The 12,416-nt window shown below is 32.0% G+C and overlaps 2 protein-coding genes and 1 long non-coding RNA gene across 3 annotated transcripts; 1 reads left to right on the forward strand and 2 right to left on the reverse strand.

Annotated features, from left to right (window-relative positions):
* Positions 1-2,504: 2,504 nt before the first annotated feature.
* On the reverse strand, positions 2,505-3,657 carry LOC106122454 (uncharacterized). Its single transcript, XM_013318413.1, has 3 exons — positions 3,615-3,657; positions 3,207-3,348; positions 2,505-2,729 (listed from the first exon to the last, which is right to left on the reverse strand). The coding sequence occupies exons 1-3, from the start codon at positions 3,618-3,620 to the stop codon at positions 2,551-2,553; spliced, it is 327 nt and encodes a 108-aa protein (XP_013173867.1). The 5' UTR covers positions 3,621-3,657; the 3' UTR covers positions 2,505-2,550.
* Positions 3,658-4,966: 1,309 nt separating this feature from the next.
* On the forward strand, positions 4,967-6,982 carry FaMeT7 (putative proline-rich receptor-like protein kinase PERK11-like). The gene is made up of 5 exons (XM_013318353.1): positions 4,967-5,094; positions 5,377-5,571; positions 5,907-6,127; positions 6,346-6,495; positions 6,776-6,982. Exons 1-5 carry the CDS (start codon positions 5,085-5,087, stop codon positions 6,866-6,868), a joined length of 669 nt encoding a protein of 222 aa, XP_013173807.1. The 5' UTR covers positions 4,967-5,084; the 3' UTR covers positions 6,869-6,982.
* A 646-nt stretch (positions 6,983-7,628) lies between these two features.
* LOC106122433 (uncharacterized) lies at positions 7,629-8,500 on the reverse strand. Its single transcript, XR_001228100.1, has 2 exons — positions 8,385-8,500; positions 7,629-7,938 (listed from the first exon to the last, which is right to left on the reverse strand). It is a non-coding gene; the product is annotated as an uncharacterized LOC106122433 (long non-coding RNA).
* Positions 8,501-12,416: the final 3,916 nt, after the last annotated feature.

Genomic DNA, 12,416 nt, shown 5'->3' on the forward strand with positions numbered 1-12,416 from the left:
ACGTGTGTATGGTTAGAACTCTTAGAAGTACCTATATACTTCCATCCCTGGAGTATATCAAAGAAATACAAAATACGTAGATATTTTTAAATGTCTTTGATTAATACCTATTTCCGAACATCATGTAGTTAAAATTAGCAACTGCTCGCGACTTCTTCAGCGCGGTTTAAAAAAAAACTTAGATAGTTACATATGTTCTTTTCCAGGCAACGTTCTACATTTGTGCCAAATTTCAGCATTATCCAAGCAGCCTTTCTGGAAATACCTTCTAACAAACATTTATCCATCCAGCCATCCATCAAAACATTCGCATTATTAGTAAGATAGCAAGATTGTTCTTTGAAGGGCATAACACTTTTTTTAATCACGTGTACACGTTAATCAATCAAATAATTTTTCCAAATGTCAAAATTGTGAAAGAATATGAATGGAATAGTTTCCTTATCTAAGTCTTAATCGACTAAAATCTAGAAAAATAATTATTGAGGATATATTATGCAGTATGATGATCTGTAGGTTTTATGATGTAAAAAGCTATGAGAAGTGTCTGTTAAGATAATCTCATAGATATAAAATTTGGCGTGAGTTCGTAAAATAAAGCGGGATTCCCTAACACTAGTTTTGTTTTCAGTATTCGGAGTCATTTTTTTCAGACATAAATTGTTTCCATAAAAAGATTTTTTTACAGTGGTATGCGTACTGTCCATCTTCTCGTTGAATGTTTTAATTCTACAGATGAGAGGTTTAAAATGCTAATATAATGTAAATGTAAAAAAAATTAAAATGTTCTATTAACGATAGCAACTTTGCGGAGAAATATTTAAAAAAATATCATAAAAACCTTTGGTTAATTCCTAAATTTCCTCAGTTTCAAGTTCAACACGCAATAAATTTCATTAAGTAGCTTGAATCTATTAAATGTTTTTATCAGATGGCATATAATTTTATATCCAATTTCAATAAATACTATAAAAAATCTATGTTTGTGAACATACAGGCGAACCTTATCGATTTATATATATTGATATAGATGCGATTATTTATTTCGCGTCTATTATCATATCAATTGTGAATCCCAAGTTTCAAGTGTGGAAATTCCGTTTTGGAAGATGAGAGATAATTTACGGCACAAATCTTACATTCCAACTGTATTTATAAACAGAACAAAAGAAACTGACTTTATTTTGTGTAGGCTCGTTGTTGAAGAACCTTCAGAGAAAAATTCCCAGGTATTGTTTTTAATTATAATTAATTCCTAGTAAAATTGCTTTTAACTTTAAAATAGTTCAGTTCAGTTTCAGTCTTCTATATAGAAATAACTTACGAATAATTTCACGTTTTCACATTTATATCGAATGACATAGAACGATGACATTTTAAATAACGACATACGCGCCTTTGTTAATACAAATATGTATTTAAGTACTTACCTTTGATGATTAATTTTATTAAATATTGTCCATATCAAAATATTACCACTTTTTCGCTACATAACTCACTGCACGCGCGATTTCCATTTGTTTTTCTTTTTTTTAAATAACGCATCATGTGCTAGTGGCCAGTTCTACTTTCTTGGTAGCTGGCATGTTGAATATCTATACTCAACCTTTTTACTACCAAGCCAAGAAGGTCGAAATAATATTTTTTTTCTATTTAACGTTTAACAGTCAATTAAAATAAAAAAATCGAAACGTTCATTTTATTTAACTAAGATGAGAAATCGTCTTATTATTTCATATAATATTTGTGATATTTCTCTCCTCAGATATGTCGGCTCCCAGAGACAACAATGACCGCAAGCCGTTTCCACCGCCATATGAAATACCGCATCCACCGCCAAATTCTTTCAACGGAACACGTTCAAATGCCTGACCCGCATACCACATAAATAGTGAGACTTTAGTTTAGTATACATGTATACGTCTAGTATGGGATGAACTACCACGGCTCTTTTGCTTAGAGTACCAACATTGAGAAAAAGCGAAAAACAAAGCTATTCGTGTTAGTGATACTAAGTAACAAAGTAAAAGTGGAAGCAAGCGGCTAACCACTTTTCTGGTTAGAGCATTTTGAGAAAAGATTCGCTTCAAGAGTTTAACCTGTAGTATAAAACATCAGTATACAGCGCAGGATTAATGTTATAATTTCTATAATAAGTTTGTTTGAGAAAATTATATTTGAATTTGTATCAAATGTTCAGCTTAAATAAATTGGTGCAAAGACAATATTTGTTTCATTATATAATAATCCCGAATAATTTAAATTTACAATAGTCTAAAATCCTAGACATTATGACAGTCTAACCTAACTTAATGTAACATAAGACAAACGTGAAGTATTCGATGTATTAACATATTTACTTTTTTTGTTTCCTTCTCTTTTCGTATTGTTTCTTTAGTCTATAAGTAGACACCTTGTAAAAGGCAAACGAACACAAAACAGAAATTACATCAGACTCATACAAGCACTTTTAAATGCATGATTTACTCCTAATTTGTCGAAAATATTAGTCCATAACCTAAAAACTATGAATGTGAAAGGGAATAATTTTCAATTGTTTTCTCCGCTCCAAAACAATTGATTGAGTATGATGCTGTAAGTAATAACGCTGACAATGGTCCGCAGTATGTTGGCGTAGTTGAGACGAAACAAATTGCAGGCTGTAAACTGTATGCGATTCGTCGATACCAGCTGCTTGAAAGTTGACATCAGATTTCTTCTAGATTGATCTGTAATAGATAATTCGCTAAATACCTAAAATATACATACAAATCAAACTAATATTATAAATGCGAATGTTTAGATAGATGGATGGATGTTTGCTTGAAGGTATCTTTGGAACAGCTTAACGGATGAAATTCAGTACAGATGTAGAACATAGTTTTGACGAACACATAGCTTACTCATTAAGCATTTTTTAAATTCCGCTCGGATGGAGTCGCGTGATACAGCAAGTTAAATGAAAGAACGCATTTGAAAAGATTGATCTATCAAATCCAAGTTTTAACCTACTGGATAAAATAGGAGTAGCCTATATTGTAATTCTAATAGTTATTATGAATACACAAGATTTGACAATCAAATAGCAATAATAGAATCAAAAAAGTCAATCATTTCATTCTAGAAGTTTTAAGAATACGAAGATCGTGGTGGTTATGCTTAGGAAAGGTATTTACAGTGATATTACAATGTATTCAATAACTCACCGCATTTAAAATTAATCAAATATTTCATGATAAGTATCTCTGCTTGTTCCACTTCTTTACTCATTTGCTCATTAACGTAACAACATAGGTAGTACCATAAATAAAGTTGAAGAACCTTTGCAATGACGAGCCAAGACGCATTCTGCAATAATTAACGAATTTTTTTTTTACAAATAACGAGTATGTGATAAAAAGGCAATTAATAACACAAATAAGAAATATTAAAAAATGTTATTATATATACATTTTTGTAAAACCAACGCCTTCAGTTTTACAAGCGGCAATTACTTTTTCTAGTGACTTCTTTATCTCTGATTAGTATTTAAAAGGAATATTTGTAAAAAAAAATACCTATACATTTAAGTATAACATTTGTTTGTCAGTCAGGTATACAGTGATAGATCTTACCTCCATTACAATGATTATTGTAACACCAATAATTGCACTAGAAAACATCAACCATACAATGAAGAACACCTAAAACAGATTGATTATACTTAAGTCTTGCTTCTTGCTAGTTAATTAAACTACTTCACGCTGAAGGGAGGCAAAAACAATACCAATTACCTGGGTGCCGTGGTTGATTTCCAACAAGCGAACACATGTAGCAATATCGTCGTAATTATGACAAAGAGATTTAATATCAATGTACTCAGAATTCATTTCAATAAAGCCTATTTTTGCATTAAATAAATACGCTAATGAACGTTTTCTTGTTAATTTTTGATCTTTCCATATTGATACATTTTTATAAGTAATCAATTCATCGTCAAAGCTTAATATTTGAGATAATTTAAAGTTAATAACCTTTAAGAAAGCTAGAACAAGACACAGATGAATAATTAAATGTGTCATAGTCAAAAATAAAGGAATTTTTAAGATAAATACATATGGATGGTAACCCAAAACAAATTCATTTATAATCAAAATCAAAAACAAAAGAAACAAGAAACCAATCAATAGATTCAATTTGTATGAGAACATTCTCGTAGTAACGTTGTTTATTTTAAGTCCCAAAAACATATTACGAACAATATTGTAAATCTGGATAAAAACTTCATTAGAGCTTGTTAATTCCATAACAATTATTATTATGTTAACTATTAAATTATTAATTCCGTCAATATCTGGTAGATTATTTTTTAGATCCAAATAATTGTTAAAATTTACAAAAAAGAAATAACTGAAAGTTGTAAGACTTATAACTATTAATGACCATATCACTATCCATATTCTGTATCTAGGTTTTTTATTTTCATCTGTTCTATCAAATGGCTTTCGCAAACCAAAAATTGTAGAAATAAAATTGTAAAAGCGAAAATATTTATAAAACATTTTACACGTCTTTATTCAAAGAAACTAACCAACGTAGTGTTATTATAAAAATATTAGAGGTTAATTGTTTTGATGACAACGCCCAAATTATAACCTTAGAGCTATGATTACGTATAGCAATTGTTTATTTTTTTATAATGGGATTAATTTGACAGTATACTTGAATTAAATAAATTAGATTTTTGTATTCTTTTTATTTTAGAGCATTAAACTCAATGTGTGGGCGTATTTTCTAATACATAGGAAATTAATAATATGACTCCGTTTAGATATCAGACTGGTTATGTCATTATTTTAGTCATAAATAAAGAACACAAATACGCAAAACAACGATTGTTTCAAATGAAATAATTACATTTCAAAGAATAGTATGCATTCCCTACATTTTATCTGGCTTATATTTATCTAATCAACACGAGCTGTCCACCAAGTTCGATATATTTCTTGTGTTGATAACACCTCAACAATAGATAAAGTCGTGTCCGGGGATACAACGTTCCTGCATTTTATTTGTTTAAGAGTTTTGTTTTAATTTTTGTAAACATGTCTAATGGTGAGTAAACTTACATTCATTTTTCTGGAGATGTAAATATAGCTAAGTTAGTTAGAGTTAACTTAATCATGTACTTAATAAGTAATTACTTACTCATGATCAAGATATAAAACGCTATAGTTTCATAAGTTTTTTGTTTGTTTTACTAGATTGTAATTTATAAGAAGTTGCCCATCACTAAGCAATCGAATTTCGCTATTGCGATAGTAATTATGTTACCTTTACTGATTACCTAAATGTAGTTTTAGCAGTATTGATGATATCGATCGTTCTGATTTCCAGTGCCTCCACCAGGCGGTCCGCCGCCGTACGCCGGTTACCCGCCGCCCCCTGCGCCGGGCGCTTTCACCTACATGCCCGCGCCGGTCATGATGCCCGTGTACCCCCCGCCAGCCCAGCCCTATCCCCCCACCTACGTCACCAACCACATCTATCAGCCGCCACAGCAGCCACCAGAACCTGTCACCATCATCGACAGTATGTAGACTTTTATGATGATTACATTATCAGCCTGATATAGTCCACTATTTTATAGTTATTATAAAATACCGTTACTACAATCGTAACATGCTTAAGGATTACACAAACAAGAGCATTCTTTAACATCTCGTACAAAAGAACTTCACCAAGTATTTTATGTTAAACATATTATTCGTAGCATAAATCAAGTAATCAGTATAGCTAAATCTACAACTTGCATTCAGCAGTGTAGACACACTTTAAAAAAGAAAAGAATAGATATAACAAGCAAACAGAAATCACATAACGTTACCATTTCTGCTATGATTAACGTTATACGCACCTTTTTGCAGATTCAGGTCCAGTCATTGACTGGGTGCCGTCAACCCCGATGACCGCCAGTTCGCTAGCCGATCGCGCGGTGGTTGGCGGGCGGGAGGGGTGGGACAGCAGTCCCCTGTGGGTCATCCGCGCCCACCACAACGGCGACTGTGTGCCCGGCAAGCTTGCCGTGCAGCATCGTTCCGCTTACATACCACACGCTGGCAAAGAAGTCCCCGTACACAACTTTGAGGTACTGATGAAGGTTTTTTATTTGTGTATGTTGACACTCATTCTTCTTAAAATATAATTAAGGAATGGTCAGTAGTCGTATTAGAAAGGACAACTGAAAGTAAGTACAATCATGCATTATAACGCGTAAAGGTACATATTAAGCTCAACTTTGGCATTGAAGTTCAATTACCTGTTGAAACTCGTTCGAGTTCCTCTGTATGGACTATTACTTTCCAGGTTCTGTGCGCGCCAGCTCACGCAGTACGCTGGGTGCCGGCTAACAATGGTCAGGTGCCACCCGGGGCGATCGCAGCAGGCAACACGCACAAAGCAGAGCCGTTGTACGTCGGCAGGGTGACGCACATGCGCTCTCTTACACCGGGAAAGGTAATGTTCTTCACATATTCGTGTCCTCTAGCTTGCTTGTCGGTATTCTCTTTTGCTTTGTTATGCTTTGAAAGTTTAAATTATTGGTAACTGATATAAATGATAATTACTAGTACAAAAATTAAATTTTTATTATGAAGTGGTTATCTATTTGGTATTGGTTTACGACATAATTATAATTTTTTTAGTACTGAAAGAAATTAAAAAAACAATAATTCCTAGTAACAGTTGACGCCATACCGTAGTTTGCAGTCGAGTGCAATATGTTTTGTATTTTCAGATCCATCCAAGCCATGGCTGTTGTTACATTTCGTTCAGCGGCGGCGAGGTTCCATACAAACAATACGAAGTACTCTGCAGCGTCGTTGGTTAAATGCACTGATCCATGTTTTTTTACTGTGTACTCCATATTACGATGATTGCTTAACTATTTTTATTGTTCGCACACAATATTATAAAAGTTGAAATTGTGATCTATTTTTGTAACTAAAATACAATAAATTCATATATATTTTGTGAGCTATAATATTTTATTCTTTTATTTATTCATAGTTGCCAGTTTCACATATTAAAAAAATATCCAGACATTCTTTCTTAATAAAGCAGCGCCATCTTTAGTAAAAGTCAAGAAATATCTGTTAAAATATGTAGAAATAAACGCAGCCATGAAAACTGTACTTATCTAACCCTGGATTTGATAGAGACGGCAAGACTACGATCAATCAACTAGATAATTTATCATTACATACTGCTACAAAATAATTTTCTTTTAAATATTTAAAATTACCTTATTATTAAAAACCACCGAAGCTATCTTGGGATATAATAATGAGTTTTTAATACATGTAAATTAAAATATTTATTAGGTTATAGTCATTTTCGAAATTTCTTTACAAAGGTGCATAAACATATTAAAATTTTCGGAAAAATAGAGTAACAATGTTAATTATTAACAAAATTAACTGATGAAAAATAATGCAATTACCCTGGTTTGTATGTTATTATCAAATAAAAATAAGAAGAAAAAGTAATAGGTCTATCGAAAGACGATTAAACCGCGACGTGCAGATCATACCATTTATGCGTTATACGACCATGTTAACTAATCATAAATTAGGGAAATGAAAAATCCATTACATCGGAAACAAATCTTTAATCATTATAACTGAATATAAAATCAAAGAAATTACTTGCCAAAATAAAAAATAGAACATAAACATTTTTATTAATATAATTAAATATTAATAAAAATTGCAAAAAAATCAATAAATATTAATTAATTAAATGTTAATAACCACTCTGTCATCTGCCCATAGGACCTGGCGCGTCGTCTACCACCATAACAGAGGGGGGACCGCCGCCCCAGCCGCCCTCATTAGGCTGCTGCACCACGTTAACACCACCACCATCATCACAGCAGCAACTGCAGCACAGACCCATTGTCTGAAAACAAAACAGTCAAAGAATAATTTAAATAAAACCTTAATTAGATTACTGAAAAAGGATAAATATTACAAGAGCACAAGTCAAGCAAATTTTCCCCAAATCTATGCCAAATGTCAAGAAACTTCTTTCGTTATGATAATTTGGAACACTCTGCGTTTTAGGATTAACTTTTAGTTAGACTTTAAATACTTAATAGGTAATAATTTTTTTTTAAACAAATTCATCATCATCATCATAATCAGCCTAGATTTATCCACTGCTGGACGTAGGCCTCCCCCATCGATTGCCACAATGCCCGGTCCTGTGCCGCCGGCATCCAGTGCACGTAAGTAATAATAACAAATACATATAAGTTCATAATTATAACTAGTTTTTTTTTATTAACATAATATGCTTTTATTTATATTTTATAAAGATTACGAATATAGGAACATAATATTTACCTGAGATTGTTTATTTCAAACACCAGCTAATCCCAATAAATCACTTTTAAAAGTGTCACATTTATACTAATACTAGATGAGTCACCCGTCCGGTCAGGACTTGGCACATTATCACATACATGATAAGATTGAATAATCTATTCTTTTGAATTTGTATCACGCAAGTAAAGATAAAGAGATAAATTACCTTACCACTGTATACTTAACATATATTTAATTTGTTGGAAAATGTCTATTCATTCAGATATAATTCTTCAATAACAATGTTTATAGAATAGCCAATAATATCTACAGCTTTAGTAAACTATAAAAGTCACCATGATATTTTTTAAAAGAAGACAATCTTACTAATCTTGCTATCTTACTAATATTATAAATGCGAATGTTTAGATGGATGTTTGTTTGAAGGTATCTCCAGAACGGCTGCACGGATCTCGATGAAATTTGGCATGCATATAGAACATAGTATGAAAGAATACAAAGGCTACTAATGAAGTCCTTTTTTAATTCCGCGCGGATGGAGTCTCAGCAACAGCTAGTAAATTATATCTTTATTTCTAAACTAGCGGTTTCTTGCGACTTCGTCCTTGCGGAATAAAAAAAAACATAATTAGCATTCTATGTGTTCTTCCAGACTGTGTTCTATATGCATGCCAAATTTCATCGAGATCCGTGCAGCCGTTTTGGAGATACGTTCAAACATCGATCTATCAATCCATATAAACATTCGCATTTATAATATTAGTAATAGTATTTATTTTTAGAAGGTTTTCAAATACAGAAATAGTGATATACTGTAAAAGTATTAAACATGCATATTACTAATTCGATTTTTAATTAATTATTATTGTTATTTCAGTTTTTCTAAGAGAATAAGATGTACAGCCCGCAACATCTTTTGCAAGAATGGGCTGGCTTGACCGGTGCTAAACCACTACCACACAGAAGACAGGCTTGAAGTAGTTGCAAATCCGCGATTCATTTGATGATTGTGAGTGCCGGTGGTACTTGCAATCCTTTTGGGGAGGGAAGGGGAAAGGCGGGACTCGTAAGGAAAAATACCGTCTTTCTGTACGTTCCTTTCTCTGTCATTTAAGATAGACAGCGCAGCGATAATTTGTTGACGATATTATGGGTAGCGGTCACTCTTTGTTATCGAAATCAATTTGCCGCTAGCTTTTTAATCTTTTATTTTAAAAATGTGTTTCGACAGTCGAAACTCTTAGTAACAGTAACCCAATTTCAACAAAACATGACGTCAGTCCAACTGGATTCCATTTGTAAGAATGTAAATTAGGTCTTAAAATATACGAGGCGATGCACGAACAGCCCAGGGGAATAAATAAACATACGAATATATGTTACACTGCGAACAAAACGATAAGCAAATGTTAAACTTTCTATATTTTAAATAATATTTTTCCAAACTATTTAACTATTCTTTAATACTTAAAAATAAAATTAACAATCATATTAAAAGTATTAATCTGTTTTTGGTAATTTAAAAAAAAGTTACATTATTTTAACACTCCTTTTGTACTTAATTAATTCAGAATAAACAGAACTAATTCAAAATAAAATATAAGAAAACAACATGTTTTATTTAATCTGATTGGTACTTACAAAAACTCATTTTAAAGTTTCGACTAATTTGGTTAAAACCTGAATTATCAAGACTGACGAATAAAACGAAAAAGTAATTAAAAATTGAGGTTACCTAAAATATTATTATATTCCCATGCGCACGCAATTATGGTAGATAATTAGTTCGAAACAAAATAAATGAACAAAAACATTTCAGTAATGGTTATTATTGTACATAACATTTCTGGAATTACAACAAATTTGCACCCCATTTTTAATAGAAACGTTATATCTTATTTTGCTATATAAATTAAATTTTCTACATGCCAGGGGTGGACAACTTGATTAGACCGGTGATCAAACTGTTTAATGTCGAAACCTTATGCGACCTATCAATTAAAAACATCTTGGAATCTTAAATGAAACAACATAATTCAGCATATAATTACGTAGTATTGATTTTTTCTTAAAGATAAGTCATAAAACTGACATAATATTCACTTTATGTTAATCATCTGCTACGTAATGATTTACGTATTTGTATTTTTATTCTTTGCTATAAAATGGACTAGTCGCGATCCTTCGGTTGGACACCCCTGATATAGGTTATTTAAGAATTCGTACAAATAACTTTTCTATTAATATAACTATTTTTATTACTTATATTTAAATAAAACATTTACAAATTTAATCTTACAGTTATAGATAAATTATAAAATAATTATTCATTACATATATTTTTGTGAATAACATTGACCGGTAAAGGTTTAAAAACATGTCCAGATGGTGTGTACGCTCATTTACATATACAAAATGTAACCAATGCTTCATAAACCTCGTAATCAAGTAACATAACTTCAAATAAGGCGAGGATTGACGAATTCAGCCTTGTAGCGGAAACTTCGACCTACACGTATCTTTCTCGTTACAAATCAGAGACACATATCTTGTGAAGAATTAACGATGAGTTGAATAAAAAAAGAAAGGTGATAGTAAAATTTGCTTTCCAGTGGTATCTTTTTCAGCATAAATGCACTGGTGCAAGTATTCTTTGGTTTCTCTTTGGTCTAGCTCTAGTAGATTAACTAATAACAAAGAGACAAACACCATGTTAACGTGGGTTTTCACTTATCTTTGAAACAAATTACAAATTCATTTTTGTTTGTATGGATTTGATTAGCGGAATCACATACTTATAAAAATACTAAAACCGATACTAAGTAATTTTTAATGTGGATCGTACACGCCATCTGGAACGTACAATCGGGGAAACTGGTGCTATTTCGGTTAGTGGTACACGACTAATAGCTTTTTACTATTATGCCGACGTTTACCCAACTCACTGCCAACTAATATATTATTTTATATGAAGTGGCGAAGTTTGTCTCGTTGCAAGTAACAAGGCAGTTTTTCTATAACTGGAGCACCGCGAAATCCCTTGACTGTACAGTCAGCGTCATATAGATCGTCACAGACAAGATATGCAAATATATAGGTACATCAAAAGTAATCAATTATATCGGTACAACAAAAGTCCTCAAAATAATAGATACATTCACCCTGCTCAAATACATCGGTACATACACAGCGTCAAATATATGAGTACATACAAGATGCTCATAAATATCGTAGCAGCCACAGCGTCATAAGTAACGAAGCAGTCAAGGTGCGCAAAAATATCGGTACATTTGACAAAATTGAACTCTATCTCTATATACTTGTGATACAATTTGGAATAAACTACTTCTGTTACATTCATTTGACACTTTGTATTAACATTATAGGTTGTCCGGAAAGTTCGTTCTGATTTTCGATATAAAGCTTACAATAGACTGTAGCTGAAGTGGATTCATTTTCGGATTTCCACCATTATCAAACGTCACAAAAATTTCTATATTGTGAATCATTTCATTTCATTGGTTGAGATAAAAACTAATTTTTAAAATTTTAGCCAAAAATAATAGACGTTTTAGGTATAGAGTCGTATCAATATAATTTAAAAACATTTCCAAAAATTTAAGAGAACAGGGTTTCAATTTTCCTTATAAAGCGGCACGAACTTACTGGGCAACCCAATATTTTTCTTCTCCTGTCATAACGCTTAAATATATTATAAAAGTTTGTCACGCCGAATATGACAGATACGTAATAACTAATATCAAATTTTGGCTTGTCACAATATATACTAGTTTGGCGCAGTATTCTAGTATGTTTGCCGTAATATGTAAGTTTACCGGTTCGAATCTCAGGCTACTTTTTTTTCATTTTATCAATCACGGGGTTATTTTTTCATAACCAGTAAAAATTTGGTAATGTAAAATGCTCGACAATTTTTTTTTTATAATTTTCGCTGTCGGGTAGAAAGAAATTTAAATAAAGTTAACAACAATTAGGTCAGACCATCGCCGGTGAAGTGAGTGGGCGGAGCGTGGATTGTCTTTGCGGGTT

The sequence above is a fragment of the Papilio xuthus genome, unplaced genomic scaffold (genome assembly GCF_000836235.2).
Source record: "Papilio xuthus unplaced genomic scaffold, Pxut_1.1 DF826923.1, whole genome shotgun sequence".
Taxonomy (NCBI): Eukaryota; Metazoa; Arthropoda; class Insecta; order Lepidoptera; family Papilionidae; genus Papilio; species Papilio xuthus.

Bases quoted from the DNA above. Each gene is read 5' to 3' on its own strand.
- LOC106122454 (XM_013318413.1), bottom strand. The intron at 2,730-3,206 runs GTGAGTTATTGA...TATCTATTACAG, and splicing joins TTTGATTAATTTTAAATGCG to ATCAATCTAGAAGAAATCTG.
- FaMeT7 (XM_013318353.1), top strand. The intron at 6,128-6,345 runs GTACTGATGAAG...ATTACTTTCCAG, and splicing joins TCCCCGTACACAACTTTGAG to GTTCTGTGCGCGCCAGCTCA. The intron at 6,496-6,775 runs GTAATGTTCTTC...TTGTATTTTCAG, and splicing joins GCTCTCTTACACCGGGAAAG to ATCCATCCAAGCCATGGCTG.